Below are 21,616 nucleotides of genomic sequence, written 5' to 3' on the forward strand. Positions count from 1 at the left end.
GCAAATTAAGTTGTTTTTGAAAACCAACTTATATCAATAATCCGTTGTTTTTCGGATTGGTAGATTTTATCACAGAAATATAGAAATCTAATCCAAAACAATATAATAAATTTCACATTTGTAGAAATTATTTGTCCAATAAATATAGCTTTAATTTTCAATACAATTTTTTTTCAATATAATTTTAATTTTAATTTTTGGATATGGAGTTCTTATTAAACCAACTAAACTACAACCGGTACACAAACTCTACAATTGGCAGGTCGTAATTGTTAAGTCATCAATTAAAACTTGGAACAAAATAAAAAATCGCAAAAAGCACATATTCACAGTTTGAAACAGAATACCTTGGCAGAATTGAAAGTTTTATTAAAATGGCAAAAGCGTGAAGTCAAGTTAACGAAAAAGAAAAAATAAAAGACTTAGACATATAAAAATAAAATTCCCTCCTTATCCAGTTATATGTAGTTTCGATCCATTCTGGATATTATAATCCGCCAGAGTACGACTATCCTTTAATGTCTTCCCATTGAAAATTAGTGACTGGTCCGATGGAATTCCCTCTTTTTCCTGAATTTTGGCCTTCACACTCCCAATTGTATCACAACTTTCTACCTCCAAAGTTATCTTCTTTTTAGTAGTATAGATCTTAACAATAATTTCCATGCGCCTCGAAACTAGAGCGAGAGTAGAAGGAATTTCCATGCGCCTCGAAACTAGAGCGATAGTAGATTCCTTCTGGATGTTGTAATCGGCAAGGGTGCGACCATCCTCCAATTCCTTCCCATCGAATATTAGCCTCTGTTGGTCTGATGGAATTCCCTCTTTTTTCTGAATTTTCTCCTTCACACTCTCAATTGTATCACAACTTTCTAACTCCAAAGTTATGATGGTCATATTAGTATAGTTCCTTACAAGAATTTCCATGCCCCGAGGACGCCTCAAAACTAGATCGAGAGTGTATTCCTTCTGGATGTTGTAATCAGCCAGGGTGCGACCATCTTCCAATTCCTTCCCAGCGAAAATTAGCCTCTGTTGGTATTTGGGAATTCCCTGTTTCTCCTGAATTGTCTCCTTCACACTCACAATTTTATCAGAACTTTCTACCTCCAAAGTCATGGTGGTATCGGTAATAAAGTTACTTACAAGAATTTCCATGCCCCGACGACGCCTCAAAGCTAGAGTGAGAGTGTATTCATTCTGGATGTTGTGATCAGCAAGGGTGCGACCATCTTCCAATTCCTTCCCAGCGAAACTTAGCCTCTGTTGGTCTGTGGGAATTCCCTGTTTCTCCTGAATTTTCTCCTTCACACTCATAATTTTATCAGAACTTTCTACCTCCAAAGTTAAGAAGGTCTTAAAAGTAGAGTGCCTTATAAGAATTTGCATACCGCCACGGAGCCTCAAAACCAAATGGAGAGTGGATTCCTTCTGGATGTTATAATCAGCTAGTGTCCTTCCATCTTCAAGCTGTTTCCCTGCAAAAATAAGCCTTTGTTGATCCGCTGGAATACCCTCCTTGTCATGAATCTTAGCTTTCACGTTATCAATAGTATCTGAACTCTCAACCTCAAGGATGATAGTTTTGCCGGTCAATGTTTTCACAAAGATTTGCATCTGTACAAGTAAACATATCAAACATCATAAACAACACTATAAATCACAACACAAACCCTAATTAACCGAAATCAGAACAAATTAAAACACGATCAAGTAAAATATTCGACTTGATCGAGTATCAAAAACTAAGGCATATTCAATAAGCAAAAGAACAGTCTGAATTGAAGAAGAAAACATAGAAAACGATGACTTACCTTGAATCGTAGATTTTTCCAACAAGAAGAAAGAGCTTTAGAATTTTGAATTGGAAAAAGAATGAATGATACGGTTAGTAGGAGTCGTCCTTATATATAGGTTGTACCGCCTCAATGACAAAATCAAATATTTGAAAACTTGCATGGATACGAACATAAATCATGAGTGTTAGGAACAACCAATAAGAAAAGAGAAAATTTTAAATTTATTTAAAATTTAATTTCTTTTTTAATTGGATTCATGGGGGTGGTTGTGATTGAGTAGGAGAGGGAAATTTTTTATTTTATTTTTTAATTAATAAAAAATTGTGATTGGTTGTTTGTATAACCACCTGTTATGTTTGTGCTCATGCAAGTATTTTTCATAGTATAGGTATTAGATTAGAAATTTAATACTATTTTATATTCAAAATCAAATATTTGTTATAGGTATTAGATTAGAAATTAAATATTTTATATTCAAAATCAAATATTTGCTATAGGTATTAGATTAGAAATTAAATATTTTATATTCAAAATCAAATATTTGCTATAGGTATTACATAAAAAAATTTATATTTTATATCTAAAATCAAATATTTGCTATAGGTATTAGATTAGAAATTAAATATTTTATATTCAAAATCAAATATTTTATTTTTAAATAAATCTTTTACTTAAATCAATTATTCTTTAATAGTATAATTAAATATGCACTAGTACTTACACCCGTGCAAGGCACGGGTTAAATATTTTCTAAGTAAAAATAATATTTTAAAATTACTTATAATTTATGAATTTTATTTATAGTAAAATTACTATTGTATAGATAAAATAATTTGTTATTGTTATTAATAGTATACATAAAAAAATTTATTTAACTATATTTTTTGTAAATTATAAAATAATTTGGGTATTTCTAATTTATTAATCAAAAGACCAAAAAAAAAAAAAAGATGGCGCTCAGAATTCTAAAAAGTTTGATTGTCATTTTATTTTATTTTTTTAAAAAGAAAAACAAACCAAATCTAAAACTATTATGTTTATTTATTAATCAATAATTAAAATTTATTAACAAAATTAAATTAAATAAATAACAAATAAATAAAATAAAATAGAAACTATCTTGCAAAAGGGGAAGGAGCCCTCCATTCCTTCTAATCTTTTTTAAATTTTTTTAACTAAATTTTTTAATAATTTTATTTAATAAAATTAACAAATAATTTAAAAAAGATTTAATTATTATTTTATTTCAAAATAATAAAAAATAAACTTAACCAAAAAAAAAGAACAAACAACCGTCCATAGTAAAAAAAAATATCTTGACAGACTATTATTAAATTAATGAATATCCACAACTAAATAAAAATTAAATTAAAATAAAACCAAAAAACAAAAAAAAAAATCAAATTAAAATTAAAAAAAAAAACTAAAAGAGAGTACATGACTTGAATTTTTAATTAAAATCTTGTTTAATTAGCTCCAAATCAAAAGTGACATGTGTTCTTTTATTAAATTCTAACCATTAAAAAAATATGTTAATCAATTCTTGCTTAATCAGCCTAGTTCAATATGCAGTAATCATATTAATCAGTATAGGTAGTAATGATATTGGTTGTGTGTTTCTATAATTTTTTTTTTTTTGAAATGAAGAGAGATAATGAGAATTACTTGTTTTAATAATTCATTTTAATTACTTTTAATTTTTAATAATTGTATGCTCTTTATTATTTTAGGCCTCTTTATTACTTTTTTAAACACCTAGTTGAACTATTCTATTTTTAACTGTCCAATATAATTTATTATAATAATCATAAATTAATTAATTAATATATTTAAAAACATAAAAATAAAATAATATATTAATTTAAAATATTATTAATTAAATGTAAAAAAATTAACATACTTAAAATAAAATAAAAATTTTATTGAGGAAAAAGTTAACATACCTACTATTTATTTATGGTCATTGCTTTTTAATCAAATAAAATTAATAAATGTAATAATTTTTTTATTAATTACTATATTTTTTGTCATAGAAAAGAGATTCTCTATCTAATTAATTAATGATTTAAATTATTATTTAAAATTAAATGTAAAATTAAAATTTTAAAACTTAATATATGTGTTGTAATTAAACTATTCATATTCATAGTATTATTCATGGATATTTGAGTTCGACAATTAATTTACTCATGGATTAGTCCTTATTTTTTTGTGTATCAATTTTTAAACAATATTTTTTGGCTTCATTAAAAAAATTAACTTATATTAATAAGTTATCTTAAATTTTAAAAAATTATATAAGTCATCTTAAATAAAATTAAATTAATTATAATTTCAATTAAAATAAGTTCCTCTTAATATTTTTGACTCACTAAGTTTTGGCATTAAAAATAAATTTAATAACTTCAATTTTATTTCAAATAAATTAAGACAAACTCTACATCTTCTTTATAAACATAAGAAAAACATGTAAATATTTCTAAGTATTAATGACAAATTATGATGATAAATTCTTACTATAAATAATTAAGGCATAAACCATGTTTCTCCCATCTTCATAGAACTACAAAAATATATAAATAATTCAAGTTTCTTTGCTAAAACTATATTAGAGTAAAGAATATCTATCAGCATAACAATAACATAGTGAGGCAAATAGGAAATAAAGCTAAATCAATTTCCATTAACTACCATTGAATTAAATTAATTGGTATTCACGATACTGAGTTAACAACCAATAAAATAAATTAATTTGCATTAAATTTATAGAATTTTAACAAAAATCTTTCTCAAATCTGTAAAACAATGACTTCAAAATCTTCAAAACCTTCAGCAACTTCAGCAAACATGTTTATATCAAAGTTGACCCATTTGAATTCCTGTTGTGATGTGGAAATATAAATGTGAATAACCGGAAAATTAAGGAAGTTGGGCAAACTGCGAAAGCTAGAATTAGTGAGCATGACAGATGAATTAGTAAGCATGACAGATGCATGCACGATATACATAACGGAGGCGGGAATAAGTGGCAATATGAAGTTGTGCAATTACCGTGTCAAATAAATCTTCAGGAAAATCTTTCCAAATTTCTTGTTCCATAACTTCACTGGAATAGGATCTTCCTGATATTTTCCCTGCTTCGATATTTGCAAGGCTTCTTAGCCGGTGAAGGCTTTAGAGACTCCGACATCATGAAACTGTGAGACTTTCCAGCTGCCATTTCAATGTCAAAACAATCATCTACAGAGTTATTTTCGATGTCAAACACAGTCCATCTGCAAAATGGGCAAACCAATATGCATAGGGTCAGCAACATGATTGACACCAGATAGAAAAACAAATAAAAGTAAAAAACAAATTTCAGAACACAACTGCAAAATTACAAATTTACTCCAAAACATGCAGACGGAACCCCTGTGAGAGGAACATTTATACCAAGGGATTTTTGCATCCATATGTGCATATATGAAACAACAATTTCGCATTCAATTAGAAGCTGGTTTTACGTGTTCGTTACGTTCTCGACTTATTAGTAAGAGTGTGACATCGTACCTTGGATGATCTTAAGTGAATAAGTTAATCCTCTCCGACATCTCTGGGTATGTTGGTTAGCTGATTTACAATTCCTAAGGGCAAGGCAGCATTGTATACACTCTTAGTTGTGGCTTGCGAATGCATTGAGATTCCCATGACTGGTACACTCATTAAACCAACAGTTCCAGCAACATAGTAAGAGTAGAGATATAATTCATCAAAGGTTTGTATCTTGATTTCTTTAGATCCATTCTCATTTCTTTTATCATATCCTTAAATATCTGCATCAACATAAACATAATATTAACACTAAATGTGATATCTATCTATCATACGAAAAACCATTCCAAATAGAGTTTAGAGCAAGTTGAATTAGGTTCATCAAGTACTAATTACTAATAATCCAGATTTCAGCATAAATTACGTTTTGCTGAAAACAACTTAGATGACTTGAGATGAGATCCAGCAACTTCAAAATCAAATCATATCAAATTCTATAAGCATAGTAATAATAATCATAATCACAATTTCATATTTCCAAAATGGTTTACTCAAACACTGAGTTCCATGTAACATAATTATATAACCCAAAACAATCACAACACATATGCAATTTCAGAACCAAGTTACTGCTTATCCATGACACAATTCAAATTCACTTCTAATACGATAAGAAGTCATCACTTCATACACAATCCTACACACACAAAAAATCCAGTTCAAGCCAAATTAGAGAAAAACAAAGGCATGTACACACATCTAATTCAAGTTAGGCCATTCAAAAATCGCTATCACCACATATTTGTATGCACAAATTCAAAATTCAAACACAGTGTCGTTCCAATCACCTTTCCATGAGTATTCCCTCCATTGCTAGAAGCTGCTGCATCTCTTTTTGCTCTTTCTTTCACTTAATCCTCTGCAAATATCAGCAAACATAAGAATTAAAAGAGAAAACAATAAACCGAATTCAAATTTCAAATGTTGATATTTAGATATGAAAAACTTTGTCATACCTTGTTAGATTCAAAAGTCAGCGGTAAAACTCGATCATGTCTAAATCCTGAAAAATAAACCTCAAAATTATCAAATCAACCACAAAATATCAATAACCATATATAATTACTTTTATAACAAAAACAAAGCTGGTATGTTCAGTTTGGATAGTAAAAAAGCTCAAATTCACGTAAGCTTGAAACCAACAGGGATGTAATAAGTAATAATTAGCAACCAACAATTCTTAAATTATAACCACATTTCATATGCATAAGCAAATAGTATACATATAACCTTAAAATAAGTTTGATAAAACCATAATTATCTCAGCCATAAATCGAACTTTTAGGCTAACACTCCTTCTGAGTCTTGGACTATAAAACCCCTAACTACAAAATCAAAACCCTAACTACAAAATCAAAACCCAGAAAAGGGTTGAAAGCAGATTAGGTTAGGGTTTCCTTACCCAAGAAGATCGACATTGATTTAAGAACTGATCTATGGATTTTTGCATTTAATTGGTTAAAGCAAACCTATGGACGCAATCTCGGTTGGTTTCTCTTGACAAAGAGGCATCGTCGCAGATATAGATCCGTCAAATAAACAAAGAGGCGTCATCTTGAATCTATCTAAAAAATGAAAAAAAGGAATAAGGAAGAAAAACAAAAAAGAAGAAGAAAATACGGAAGAGGGAAGAAGGAAGATGAAGAGGAGGGAGGTGGAAAAAGGAGGATTAGAATTTTGAAAACATGAATCTGAATGGATTAGTGAAAAATATAATGTAGCATTGGAAACACTAAAGAATTTGAAAAGTTTATCTAAAAAACACAAACTACGTTAATCAACAGGATAAAACATTATATTGACCAATTAAAACATTTAAATGGACTTGGATTAATCCCAAAAATAAGAGATAGACCAATAAAAAAAAAAGATGTTTTGATTAAATAAATATAATCAAATAACTAAATTAAAAAAATAAATAGCCCATAAATTGTGGCTGTTATTTTGCCTCGAAATACCAAAAGATAGGAAAGGGGGAATGTATCACATGATAAAGGAGATAAGTTTTTATTCACGTGGGTGCATCTCTTAAAATTTGGAGTAATAAAATAAAATAAATATTAAAAAACAATAAAATGTATTAAAAACCAAAAAGGAAATATTACCTTTTATAGAAACTTTTAAAATAGCATGTGAGCTAGAATGATGACACTTGGCAGACTTGCCAAAGTTCTCATCTTGCTTTTTTATTATGAACTAGTGAGATACCCGTGCGTTCGCACGGGTACCGGTCGTTTTCGCGCATTTGGATTGAGGCAAATAAAAAGTATTAGTAAAAGATTATATTTAGGTTAAAATTGGAAAAATTATAAAAATACTAATAATAAAAAAATTGGATATTGAAAATAAAAAGTAATTAAAAAAATAAAGTTTATATTGTTTTAAATTGAATAATTCATCTAAGGATGCATTTAAGAAATGTAGAGGTTACATTGAGAAATAATATTTATAAATAAAATTTATGAAGTCCCGATAAGAAATGGACCAAACATGGGTTTATTTTGTTTTGTTGCGAATTTTCTGTTTGTTGCGATTATAACCCATAACCGAAGTCTCATAATTTATAATTTTGTTAATATTAAATATTTTGATCAATACTTTCATATTTCCGTTAATATTCAGTAATTTTGATTAGTAACTACATATTCTTGCTAATATTCAATATTTTGATCACTAATTTCATGTTTCCGTTAATAATAATATTTTGATCAGTAGTTTCATATTCCTGTTAATACTCAATATTTTTATTAATAACTTCATGTTCCCGTTAATATTTAATATTTTGATTAGTAACTTTATATTTCTGCTAATATTAATATTTTGATCAGTAACTTCGTTTTCTTGTTAATATTTAATATTTTTACCAGTAACTTCATGTTACTGTTATTAGTAAATTTATGATTCCGTTATCATTCAATTGTTTGATCAGTAACTTCATGTTCCCGTTAATATTCAATATTTTGATGAGTAATTTAATATTCCCGTTAATATTCAATTTTTTGATCACTAACTTCATGTTCCCGTTAATATTAATTGATTAAAATCAATCTACAAATTAAATATATTATTTCATATATATGAATATTTGAATCAATCGTATAATTATTCATATATATAAATAATTTTGTTTTAAAATTATCTATAAAAATATTTAAATCAATGGTAAACTCATTCTTGTTATTCTTCATTATTTAATTAAATGTGTTAATATCAATATTATATACGCGTATCATATAACTACCCGTGTGTATCCATACTATATTATTTCGTATTTAGATGGAATTGACCCGTTAAAGTTTTAATTTTTATTTCAATTATTTTATATTTTATATATATATATATATATATATATATATATATATATATATATATATATATATATATATATATATATATATATATCATTGATAAACTTGTCTGATTAAAAGTTTAAATTTTATAAATAAAAAATAAATTGTATGATTAATAAAAAATATCATACAATATTTATGCAATGAGAAATATTTATGCAATTTTATTATTTTTAAATTTATGAAAAGGCTCGATCAAATTTCCATAAATGTAAAAGAAATTGTTTGATGAATGTATTGAATTCTATTGTGTTATATATAACTTGCACATAAATTTCGTATTCATATTCATGTTTTATGGATCTCCTCTGGCTTGACTGTTAGACATTTATGAGGCTGCCTAACAATGTAAATCTCATCAGCAGCACTGCCATAAAAGTCTAGAAAAATAAGTTATTTAAGATAAAGAATGAAAGTGACAAAAGATGGGTACTCTACAGGAATAAGCATAGAATAAAATAGGCAGCATGAAATATAAATGAGAAACTGCAACATTTTCTATCATACTACTTAGTTTATATAGAATAATAACATATACTTTCTTATATTTTAACATTAAAACTAAAACAGATAATATAGCTTTTTTGGACCTACATGACAAACGGAAGTACCTTGATTAGGAAAAGTGTTCATAGTTTTTTTAACTTCATCCCTAGATATGCCATCTTTCTCATACATTCTTCGAACAATATTCAGTATATATAATATATTAATAATCTCTAAGCACATGATATGCCAAGAGAATATCCAAAATGTACATATAAAAAATGTAGTACCAGCTTTGAACAAAACTCCTACCCACTCACCCTGTTCATACAGACGACAGAACAATAGTATACACGCTGCTACCCACCCACCCTGATCATACTAAACAAAATAGCAAGTTTACACATTCCACTACTGAGCACATCAAATACTGTATAGCAACCACAAGATGTATAATGAAACACAAGAACGCCGAAACAGCCTTAAGGCCTGCAGACACCGGAACAGCTTCTGAAAGTCGACATCAAACCAGATCAGAGATATGCAGGCATCCAAACAAAGCTGCAAGCTAATACCATCAGTAGCTGAACCACCCCAATCAAAATCAGCAGCACTTGTATCATAAAATCAGATACTTCATAGCTAGCCGGAGTGGGAGCCTGTGATCCTGCACGGGAAAAATTGAAAAGATCACTCTCAACTACAATGGCATAAGAATTTAAGATACCAAAATAGACACTAATTGTTCAATCCCCCAGCATCTTGAAAATAGAGTTAACAGAAAGAAGATCAAAATCTAAGATACCTTGATTCTACTTGATTGGGTTTAGAAATATGATTAAAATTGATCTCTAGAAGATAAGGTCTGTATAGGCTCTTGATATAAATGAAGGATTCATATATTCTGATATAGGTATCTAAGTAGTATAATTTAATTAAATTCAATTATAAATTTTTTTATCATAAAGACAACAAACAAACAAACTTACATTTATAAGACCATAAAGAATTCTCCATTTTGATGATGCAGTGGGTGATACAGCATAAAGTTTGATCCCTTCAGCAAGCTTTTCTTCTCTATCCCCGACCTTGTTAAAAAGAAAAGTGAAAGCCAGTATAGCCATTTTGTGGGGATTAAAACACCTCATTAATTACAATAACTTAAAGATCAGTAAGCACAATTTTGGATGCTTGACAATTAATTAGAGGAAAGTGCAAATTAGAAGATATTTGTTCAAAAGTGATGCAAGGTTTTCCTGTAGATTACAAACTAACAAATATACGCTCAATTATACTTCATTCATGTATATTTTGAGAGAATAGACGTTAAAAAGTAACAGCAATTTTACCAAATCAATAGTCAACGGATTGTTCAAATGTTTTCTTGACAACTTCTTGACCCAACCCGACATGGTCGCAGAGAAAAGCATGATCTGCAACTGAGCTGAATCTTTTCTAAAATCACTTCCACATCCTTCTCAAACCCAACAGCAAGCATCTGATAGGCCTCATCAAGTACCAAATACTGAATTTCACTAAGTTTAAGGTTTTTCTCATTTATCAGGTCAATCAGTCTCCCAGGTGTTCCGACCACAACATCAACCCCACGCAAAAGCGCATTCCTCTGAATATGATGATAAACACCACTATAACAGTATAACACAAATTAATAACTAATAACAAATAGGTTTTAATAATTATGATGCAGGGATAATGAATCACCTCATAGTGCTTTGTCCATTCTCAATGAGACCCTTGATAATTGGAATTCCAAATTCTAGTGTCTTCCCGGTTCCAGTCCTAGCACGAGCAATGATATCTTTAACCATTCATCAGAGAAAAAGAAGACAGTTAAGTCCTCTTATTGGGATAACATTCATTACCCACACAGACTTTCTTGCTTGCAATAATGCACAGTTAAAGCCACCGAAATTAGCGTTCATGTCTAGAATATTTCTGAACATGTTGTAAGGTGATGAAAAGTCATTCTTAACATACCCAGGGTGCTGCTTGAAAAACTCTTGCAATAATTATATGCAAAATACTTATATATAATCATACAATAGTGTTTCTAAATTTCTAATTAGGAAAATGATATTGTATATACCTGCAAGAAATCATACAAATCATTGCTAACACCAGTTTCATAGGCATAGCCAATTCAATCCCAGCAAACAGCAACAACACTCCTAAAATCCCCACCGAAAACTGTTTGAAGAAATGTGCCAACGAACTTCCCAACCAAAAACCCAAAACCAACTTCGCGGCACTCAGAATTGCCACACACCCTCCACTCCTCCCACCAAATTTATACTGTCCCGCTAATCCACCAGCACCATGACAACATGGCATAGCGCCAAACCAACCACTCAGAAGATTCATCAACCCAACTGTCACTGAAAAATCCTTGGTGGGAAATAAATCAGAAGATAGGTTACAAACTGCTATCACAAAATCCTTATGAAACCCAAAATCATTAGACCTTCTTATGAAACCCAAAATCACTCCCAAAACAACAACTATAAAAGCATAAGATAGTGAAAAAAGCATCTTTTTCAATGTTCTACCACTTTTTTTCCTCTCAGCACCTTCAATTGAATCACCCAATTCTTTCTTAATTTCATGTTCATGATCCTTTTCACCAACACCATTTAAACAACAATAAATACAACACAAACAATACCTAAATACAACATACTTTCGCTGGACTTCAAAAATGATGCATAATAACTCCAATCGTTGCATTATCCAAAACCCTTCATAGCTTAATGATCTTTGCTATGCATGAACAACGAAAATCAATTAATTAATGTGATAAACAAAACACAATTGAATGTTCTAATGGTTCAGTTTATGAATCTAAGTATACTTGACAGCATTAAAATGCACACACTTTCGGCGACAACCGCAAAACTGCATCAACGCTGTTCTTTACTGGTTTAGTTTTAATTCAGAAAATGACAGGCAATTACTTAAAGAGAAAAGCAGTATAATTCCACTTTCGACGAAAATAGGCACAATAACACTTAACACATCTTGTTCGAAACTGTCACGCGGTAGACTTGTTCCAGCACCCGTATGTTTTTGATTCTGCAACTGCAACTCATTTTTCTGAACAACAGTGCGCAAATTCATACAAACATCTCCCTGTAAAATGAACGCCATGTGCAACTTTGCGTTGGCCATGCATAAATAAATTCAGTTTCTTCGCCTAGTGTAATCAATAGCAGTTGACACTAATTTTAAAATAGAGCTAGTGATTCACGACTCATCTTGAATCAACATGAAGAAAGAGACAAAATAGTGACCAAAATGTGGTAATAAAAACCTTAGGAAGAGAATAGAATGCGGATTTGATCTACTTCACCCTGCAGTTTCATTATTTTAAATTTTGTTAGTCAAATTATACTTCTACTTTAGCAATTTTCATTGCTACCTAAAATAGGTGAACTCCGTAAATTAAAAAAACAGGAAGCTAGACAGTTAATTTATAAATAAAATATAATTTCAATAATCTCAGTAGTAGCAACCATGTTTGAAAGAGTAGTACATACCCGTGTGCACGCATAAGAGGATCCTTAAAGGAAGCATCGGGATCATAGATTTCAAAATCACGAGCAGTGGCAGTTAATCCATATCTGAAACACCACATCAACGTCCACACAGTAAGAATGCAGCGGTAGAATATTGTGGAGGTTGTAGAAAGTGTGAGAAAGAGCGCTTACAAACGGAGAATATGAGGAATGAGGCCTTGAGCAAAAATTAAAAAGGGAATTTGCTGCAAAAAAAAGTATCGAAAAGCTTTCTTACCAGATGTCCATGAATGTCCTTACCTTGCTTTTTAGAAGCAACATTTGCACAAGCTGATATAATACTGATGAACGAAACAATATCGGGTACCATGACAGAGACTCTCATTTTCGGGAACACTGAACATACTGTCAGATTTCATCATTAGGGTTTATGTGAAGGAATCAGAATTTTTAAGGGGAATGATTGAAATCATGAGCTTAATCTTTACTACAAATCACAAATAAACTTTGGTTCACAGTAAAGAGAATCTGATTCACATTTTTTCACTGCAGCAGAATACAAAACTAAAACCCTAAAATTCCATCATCATCATCCTCATGTATACAAATTTTCCAAAAACAATAAGAAGAAAGAAAAAGAACGCATTTCATATTAAGTAAATGAGATACAACACTAACATTTCATGAAACCCTATTTTATCATCATCTTCCTATTTTTTACACAAACCCTTCAGAAAATATTAAGAGAAGAAGAGAGATTAGAGAACTCAAAACACTAAAAACAAAGAAAGATCTCACCGATTTGCTGTGACTTTGAGCGTCACCAACATCATCATCAACAACCATCAACAGTTCAAAATCAACATCACGATATCATCAGCAAACGTGTTCATCGTCGTCACCAACATCATATTCATCTGCACAGAAATCAGAAGAAGATCGATATCAGAGAAAGAGAGACAAAAGAAAGAGGAAGAGGAAGAGAGAGGTAGAGGAAGAGAGAGAACTGTTTTTCAAAATAGAAGCAACCCTAGGCACATAAAGTAGAAGCAAAAGAAAAGAAAGATTGTCAAGGCATCCACGTGGCAGAATTTGGTAACAGAGGGACAATATAGTATTTTCCAGATCAGTAAACTTTCTTATATTGTAGATGATATTAAAAATCTCTAGTCTATTCATTTTCAATTTTTTTAAATATTCTATTTTATTTGTAAGACAAGAGAATAATATATTAGTAAAAAATAATACAAAACCAAAAAATAATAGATTAAATAATTTTTATACTAATTTAGTATTTTATTATATGTATTACATTAGAAATTAAAGAATTATATATCTAAAATCAAATATTTCGTATTAAAATTAGGGGTGGCAAAATGGATGAATATGGATAGGATCTTAATGGATGGATCAAACCAATCCATTAATCCATTACAATCCATTAAACTCTCTAAACAGAAATCAAATCCAATCCATAAAATCCATCCAATCCATCCATTAACAAATTTCTAATGGATGGATATCCATCCAAAAGATAATTAAAAATATTTTATTTTTTAAAATATTTTACAAAAATAATAATTTATGTATTTTAAAATAGTTTTTTCGTTTCTCTGAAAAATAATTGATTTTTCGTTCTTCAGAAAAAAATTGAATTTTGGTTTTTTCGAAAAAAACTCGATTTTTCGTTTTTCTGAAAAAAAACTCGATTTTTCGTTTTTCTAAAAAAAATCAATTTTTTAGTTTTTCTGAAAAAAAACTCGACTTTTTTCGTTTTTTCCGAAAAATAACTCGACTTTTTTCGTTTTTCCGAAAAAAAACTCGATTTTTCATTTTCCCAAAAAAACTCGAATGTTTTCGTTTTTCCAAAAAAACTCATTTTTTTCGTTTTTCGAAAAAAACTCGATTTTTTTCATTTTTCCCAAAAACCTCGACTTTTTTTGTATTTTTTGAAAAAAAAACTCGACTTTATTATTTTTCCGGAAAAACCTGAATTTTTTTTCTTTTTTCTGAAAAAACTCGATTTTTTCGATTTTTCCGAAAAAACACGATTTTTCGTTTATTCGAAAAAATTCGATTTTTTTGTTTTCCCAAAAAACTGAATTTTTTCGTTTTTCGGAAAAAAAACTCGATTTTTCAATTTTTCGAAGAAACTCAATTTTTTTTGTATTTTCATATTTTATTATTTTTAAAAAAAGTAATTTAAAGTATAAAATAAAAATAATCCATTGAATTATCAAAATGTGTTGGATGGATTGGATTCATCCATGTATATAAATGGATGGATTTAATTCATCTATTAACTTATTTTTTATTTGGTGGATAAATTTTTTTGGTAGATGGATTTTAGCTTAATGGATTCGTTTGTCACCCCTATCTAAAATAAACATGAAGTCTCAAAACGAAGACTACAAATAAGAATAAAATTATGTTTATTGGAGAACTAATTTATACTATCAAGTTAGAGTTCAAATCTACCATCAACAAAATTGATTCTATTAATAAAACAATACTAGAATTCCACCGCCATATATGAAAGGACATAATTTAGGTACAATTCTTTACGTGTGATTTTTATTATTTTTCAATAATAAAAATATGACAAATATATTTAAGTATCATTTATTGAGTGAAAATAGGAGAAATTTACATACGTGTAAGAGGAAATTATACCCTTGTCATATTTTCATAGAAAATAGTAAGAACCACACATAAAAAATTGTACATAAATTTTGTCCTATATAAAATTAGAATAAATACTCAATTCGCTTGGAGTACGTGCCTAACACTTAAAAAATGTTATCTATAAATTATATATTTATAAACATACTATTTTGCAATTAACTTTTAGTATTTATGATATAACTTTTTTTTAATAAAAATATTAAGAGTTAAATATATAAATCATAATATTTTATCGAGTTTTCGTTCACTCGTTTTAGTCCGATTATGGTTTTAGTATTTATGATATTTTTTTTTATAAAAATATTAAGGATTAAATATACAAACCACATATAGTATTAGCGAATTTTGGTTTTAACTCCATAATTGTTTTTTAATAATATCCCCCTGTTTACCCAAAAAAATGGTAAACAAGCGCGCTAGTTTCCTTTTTAAAGGTTACTTTTGCGGAATCAACTAGAATATTCTAGGACTGATTGCTTTAATTTGTTTATTACGTGTATCTAGTTTGTATTAAATGCAGCAATAACTTTAAAGTAAAAGTAAAACACTGAAATTAAAGGCTTTATAATAATCAAAAGCAACAAAAAAGCAGTAAATGTACATTGAAATTGAAGCATAACGTAAAATGATTGCATAAATTAAACTGGTACGCATACGTACATTCAAAAGTTGCAGTCGTTACTCATTATTGCACAGAGATTTGAGTTTACTTGTGTTTTGTAGAAAATGCGGACCCTAAACTGTTCCTATGGAACTTGCTTAAATAGTAAAAATAACATAACTACTACTAACGGTCGACTGATTATCAGCCAACACGTGTCTTCGACATGCAGTATCTTCAACTGTGAGACCTCCACGCGTCCTGTGAAAACTGCCAGAAAACTGCTTGAAACTGCCTCTTGACTTCTGACGCCTTCCGACTTCAGAACTATACTCAAACAAAACGTCTAAGTTTTCCATTTGTTCTAGTCGAACACGCGTGATGTATTGACTAGTTCTAGTCGATCTTGGCCATGATGATTTATTGGTGGTCGAATGTCAGTCTTGACTAAACAAGACTATTTTAATCAGACTCTTCATCTTAGATTCTTTGATAATCTCACCTGTCTCAGAGATCACTTACCATTATTTAGTAAGTCGAAATCCTAGGTTAACAAATTGCCCCCCAAGCGACTTCTTTCGACTAACTTCAGGAAAGAGAAAAAATGGCGTTTCAGTTATTTCTTAGGTTTCGACTTTTGTTCTCTTCTGACGCCATGATTACTTCGCACATCCTTAGGCACTAATTATTACCTAAATCTTAGGTAGAGGGCTATAACTGCTCCCCACTTTCTAAAAACCAGTTTCCAAAGCGTTTTTTAGACATGACCTTTGATTTCAACAACTTCTTTTTGCACGATTTTGCTGACGTCACTACAGCTATATATATGAACAAGTTTCTCTTCCTTTTCTTTCTCTCTTCTCGTTTTCCTCTCTTCTCAAAACGTTTCAGAAAGAACACTCTTCTTCTCTAAACTTCAAACCCTTTTCTTCTCATTATTTTCTTTTCTTCTATACACAACAATGGCTGCCAATGCAAATGCCAACAGTACTGTTTACCCCACAGGTTCAAACCCTTAAGGGGCTATAATTTCTCGTGAAGAAGAAGAGAAAGGGTTGTATTTCGTGCCTCAACCCAAACTCACTGAAGCTAAAGCTATAATTTGGCAGAACCAGATGTTAATCCCTTTTCAAATCACTGATAAACTAATGGCTTTCTCAGGGCCATTACCAGATCATCGTTCTCATCCAGAACAAACTGTTGGTTTCTTTCCTTGTTTCCAAACCACCATGCCTGTAGCTTTCGACAAACCACGTCCTCTCGACCTGAAGTTTATGGACCCTTCACTTAGGGTGTTTCGTTCGACCCCAGCTCCTGGCAATAAGGAGTATTTGGCTTGGCTCAACAAAGTTCAAGCAAAAAAACAACAAAGATGGGAGGAATTGGGTATCTTCGACATCATCCAATTGTCCAGGAATGGTCATAAGGTTTGTCCTCCTATGCTGCTTGCTTCGTTATTCTTTTGGGAGGGTTCGACTAACACTTTCCACCTTCCCTGTGGAATGATGACCCCCACCCTCTTCGACATAGCTGCCATTACAAGGGCTTTCGCCCTTGGGTGAGATTTTCGACCCAACTCTCCCAACGGAGATGAACTTCAACTTCGCCAATGCCACTATTACCAAATATATGCAGGATCACTATGACAAATCCACTGATGAAGTCTCAGACGAAGAACATGTGGCTTTTCTCACTTATTGGCTTTCATATTATTTGTTCTGTCCAGGGTCGGTTCAAGTAGCTAAAGCCTATATACCTCTGGCTATTCAAATTCATGAAGGTCGAAAGGTTTCTTTAAGTAAGCTTCTCCTTGCTTATCTCTATCATAGTCTGGGTATAGCGTCTTTAAGGATTAAGCGCCTTCACGAGACCCCAAAACAGCTATCTTTGTCAAGACCCTATTGGCTCTTGCAGCATTGGTTGAATGCTACTTTCGAGTCAAAAGTTGGTTACACTGTTTCTCAATCTATTCTGGAAGTTATGTACGACCGGAGAGTCGAAGGTATCAAACTTGCCTTTCAAACTCCTCAAGATGAGTCGAACAAACCCAATCTCCTCAAGTATGTGAAAGTATTTTCTGAATGTAACATATTTCTAGCTTCTATGGCTCCCTTCTCAAATCGATGCTTTGGTCCAACTTGGTTTAAATCCATCTATCCTGGAAACATTCCAACCCTTCGAGCTCAATTGAATGCCATTTGGGCTGCATTCTTGACTCCAACACTTCTCTCCCATCGCATTGATGGAGATTCTTTTATCAAAAAACTGAATATTGCGTTCGACAAGCTGAATGATCAACTTAACATAAGTAAGTATTTTATGTCTACTTTCGTTTTCTTTATTACCAATGGCCATATTCTAATCTCAATTTTAGACCTTGCAGAACCTGATCCTACCACTCAAATCGAAGCATCTGCTCCTTGTCATACCCCAAATTTGTCCTACCCTTTCAATTTTATCTGGCTTAGGCTTATGCATTTCATAGTCTCATGTACATACCTCCCATTAGGTCATTAACATAACTCATGCATTCATTAATCAATAACTTGGCTTTGGGATCAAGGTTTGAAAGTTTAGGGTTGCTACTTCAGATAAGCTTATCTCAACTGGTTTCCCTGTATGTATTGAAAGGCATACTAGGGTTGATTCAGGGATTTCTTCTTCACCAAGTTACAAGGTGTGCATCCATCTGAAGTCGACTAGGGATCGTTGAATTAGGGTTTCTTATTCGCGATGTTCGAGTTTGTTAAAGTCCATCAGCAAAGGACAATTGAATTTCATGATAAAATGTTCTCCTACGCTTCAATTCTTATCTTCATCAGAGGATTCCTCGAGGTGTCATATTAAAGTCATTTGTTAAAGGAGACATTTCAGTCAAGACACGATGCATTCTTGAGTTGTATTGAGGATACGACTTTGGCAACTCAAAATACTTCATTTAATTAATTGGGCTACTTATGGTTCGAGAAGTTGATCCAAGGTTGGCTATGTTCAAGTTCTTTCATGGCATGCATAAAGTATCCATTGATTGGCTCGTGTTGCAAGTTTAGGTGCATATGGAACATGTTGGAAGACTAATGGCAAAGTGGTGCGCAATTATGAGTTCAAGGTGAGTGTTCATACAAGACTCAAGTCGTCATTCAATATCCGCTCGAGTATCATTCACAATTCACTCATAAGAAAATTCTATTCAAAGTCGCAAGCATGAATTCAAATAGTCAAATAGAAAAGGTGGGAAAATGCAAGAGCCTTACTACTTGAAGAGAATTCCAATATTTCAAGTCGAGATTCATACAGTGCAAGTTAACCATACAAGAAGTCATTACAAAAAAAAAATCAGAATTTGGAAGTGCATTGAAAATTACAAAAAAGAGAGGCTACATTTGACTTTTAGTCAACAGTCGACTTTCGGTCAACTGTTGACTGAGACCACAATTCTGAATCAGCACCTTCCTAAGCCTATTTCCACCAATTCTCCAAACTTTGCATTGCATAAAAAGGACTTCCATGAATCCCATCCGGTGACTCCTTCAATTACCCTCCACTTCTAGCATCAACACTATGTGCAACATATCATCATTGCATGTTATTGATTTCACATGGCAGTATATCATCATTGCATGATACCCGAAAAAGACACTCATAGCAGCATTAACATTGACAATGGGAATTCTGTTCATCAGTACTGCATGGAGTTGGATACCCGGTTTAGTTTTCTTTGTTATCTGCAGCTGTGAGATCAATATGTGGATTATGGGTAAAGAACAATAACAGATTCAAATAAGCCACAAAAAAATGTTTCAAGATTCGATATCTTACCCTTCTGCATAAACCGAATATAACCAGCCCCTGCTACATTACAAAACCGAAACCTGCACAATACGATACAAGCTCAATTCAACCCCATTCCCTGCATACATTTCAAACCTATAATTAACTGTTAACTACCCAATAACCAACTTTTATAACCAAATGTTAACAAAAAAACAATCCTAACCGAAAAAAACCAACATAATAGAATTTCAATCCTAACCAACTTCCCACAAATAACTAACTGAGTTTCAGTTCATAACTAACTTCCTCAAACAGAAACTAACCACAAAAAAATCAGTTACATTTCCTAACAGAAATTCTGAATGAAAACAGAAAAGAGGAGGAGATGAGAAACGGACCCTGTAACTGAATCTCAACAGAAAAAAACTAACCTTGGGAACCTCTATATAGCAGACTTCCTCATCTCTGAACTTTCTCTCGATTATCTCTTCATATCTCTCACCATCTTCATCCTTCTCCACCATTTGTTCATTCAATCACCATCAACTCTTCTTATCTCTTCATCATCTTCAAAGAAAACCTTCACACATCTTCTTTCATCCTTCTTCTTCACCCTTCAGCCATCACCTACAAATTTGCAGAAGAAGAAAGTTCACGAGCTAACAGAAAATGAACCGCTTCGGAATTGGCATATGAAAAAAGAATATTTAACAGAATGAAAAGGGGAGGGTGAAAAGAGAACCTGTAACAAACTCTGAAAAAATCTCTCTTCTTCAATCACCAATTCGGAATCCTCAATCACACTCCGTTCTTGATCCTTCATCGTCTTCATCCCAACTTCAATCTTCACCGAACAACATCACCTTCACTGTTACTTCTGCAGATTCATCAACATATGAGAACTTTCAATTCTCCTCCGCCTTTCATCATCATCTTCATCACGTTCCAATTGAAACTCACGCAAGCACCCGCCTTCAATATCATTCATCTCTGAATCGCATCACTTCCAGCTTCGTTGCCTCACCATCTTCATCAAACGACAACTATCATCGTCATCTTCAAGAACGATCATCCACATCAAACTTCAAGAGTCTCTTCAGTCCTCCCTGAAACATCTCCAATCTCGTTCTTCTACAACCTCAACAACATCATCATCTCCGATTCATCGTTTGAGTCGCCTCCGCATCCATCATCACCGCGACGAGTTCCCACCAACACGCGAGAGAAGAAGGAGATGAAGTCGGAGAGGAACGATAAGACGGAGCCGGGGAATCGGACGGAGCTCTATTTTGCGCCGAAGATTTGAAAATATCGCAGCCTCCGCAGTCATGTTCGTGAGAGAGTGAGAGGAACGTCAAAGAATACCAATAGCCACTTTTGGTAACCCTAAATCCCTCTTTTAATTTTCTGATTAATTGATTTGAATTAGTATGTTAATTATGGGTCATTAGTCTGAGTTAATGTCAAAGTAACGAAAATTAAATGGAATAATGGTGTGATTAGTATTAACATAGTTTGATTAATTGCAATTGGATCATAAATCCTTGGGCCACCGAATTTCTATCCACACTCCTACAAGCCCAGCATCACCGTTTTTGACAAATAAAAATCTGAAACAAAAATTTGCATGCTAATCCATCAACCCCTGGGCCTAGCGCGATCTTGCTTTCCACACCCCTTATAGGCCCATGCGCCTCGTTTTTCTGATTACAACAAAACTCTGTTTGGGCCATCAACAGTGGGCCTTGCGCCTGAATTACTCCCTGCATCAGTATCTTCACATAAACCCCCCTT

At 31.6% G+C, this 21,616-nt stretch overlaps 2 protein-coding genes and 2 long non-coding RNA genes across 7 annotated transcripts; all 4 read right to left on the minus strand.

Moving 5' to 3' along the window:
* Positions 1 to 355: 355 nt before the first annotated feature.
* On the minus strand, positions 356 to 1,882 carry LOC131602399 (polyubiquitin 11-like). Its single transcript, XM_058874502.1, has 2 exons — positions 1,815 to 1,882; positions 356 to 1,617 (listed from the first exon to the last, which is right to left on the minus strand). The coding sequence occupies exon 2, from the start codon at positions 1,615 to 1,617 to the stop codon at positions 451 to 453; it is 1,167 nt and encodes a 388-aa protein (XP_058730485.1). The 5' UTR covers positions 1,815 to 1,882; the 3' UTR covers positions 356 to 450.
* Positions 1,883 to 3,969: 2,087 nt separating this feature from the next.
* On the minus strand, positions 3,970 to 7,155 carry LOC131607278 (uncharacterized). Of its 2 annotated transcripts, XR_009285237.1 has the most exons (6): positions 6,796 to 7,155; positions 6,350 to 6,396; positions 6,182 to 6,252; positions 5,352 to 5,614; positions 4,851 to 5,074; positions 3,970 to 4,678 (listed from the first exon to the last, which is right to left on the minus strand). It is a non-coding gene; the product is annotated as an uncharacterized LOC131607278 (long non-coding RNA). The 2 variants fall into 2 exon arrangements; XR_009285236.1 differs by having other exon boundaries at positions 3,971 to 4,678; positions 6,350 to 7,154.
* Positions 7,156 to 9,524: 2,369 nt separating this feature from the next.
* LOC131607280 (DEAD-box ATP-dependent RNA helicase 3, chloroplastic-like) lies at positions 9,525 to 11,209 on the minus strand. 3 transcript variants are annotated; one of them, XR_009285238.1, is made up of 5 exons: positions 11,113 to 11,209; positions 10,952 to 11,029; positions 10,579 to 10,875; positions 10,219 to 10,317; positions 9,525 to 9,896 (listed from the first exon to the last, which is right to left on the minus strand). XR_009285238.1 is itself a non-coding variant. In XM_058879295.1 (3 exons), the coding sequence occupies exons 1-3, from the start codon at positions 10,657 to 10,659 to the stop codon at positions 9,849 to 9,851; spliced, it is 228 nt and encodes a 75-aa protein (XP_058735278.1). In that variant the 5' UTR covers positions 10,660 to 10,918; the 3' UTR covers positions 9,525 to 9,848. The 3 variants fall into 3 exon arrangements, 2 of the variants coding, with proteins under 2 accessions (XP_058735278.1, XP_058735277.1); XM_058879295.1 differs by lacking the exons at positions 10,952 to 11,029; positions 11,113 to 11,209 and having other exon boundaries at positions 10,579 to 10,918; XM_058879294.1 differs by lacking the exon at positions 9,525 to 9,896 and having other exon boundaries at positions 9,989 to 10,317; positions 10,952 to 11,203.
* A 133-nt stretch (positions 11,210 to 11,342) lies between these two features.
* LOC131607281 (uncharacterized) lies at positions 11,343 to 13,828 on the minus strand. The gene is made up of 3 exons (XR_009285239.1): positions 12,784 to 13,828; positions 12,558 to 12,597; positions 11,343 to 12,400 (listed from the first exon to the last, which is right to left on the minus strand). It is a non-coding gene; the product is annotated as an uncharacterized LOC131607281 (long non-coding RNA).
* Positions 13,829 to 21,616: the final 7,788 nt, after the last annotated feature.

The sequence above is a fragment of the Vicia villosa genome, linkage group LG5, assembly GCF_029867415.1.
Source record: "Vicia villosa cultivar HV-30 ecotype Madison, WI linkage group LG5, Vvil1.0, whole genome shotgun sequence".
Classification (NCBI taxonomy): Eukaryota; Viridiplantae; Streptophyta; class Magnoliopsida; order Fabales; family Fabaceae; genus Vicia; species Vicia villosa.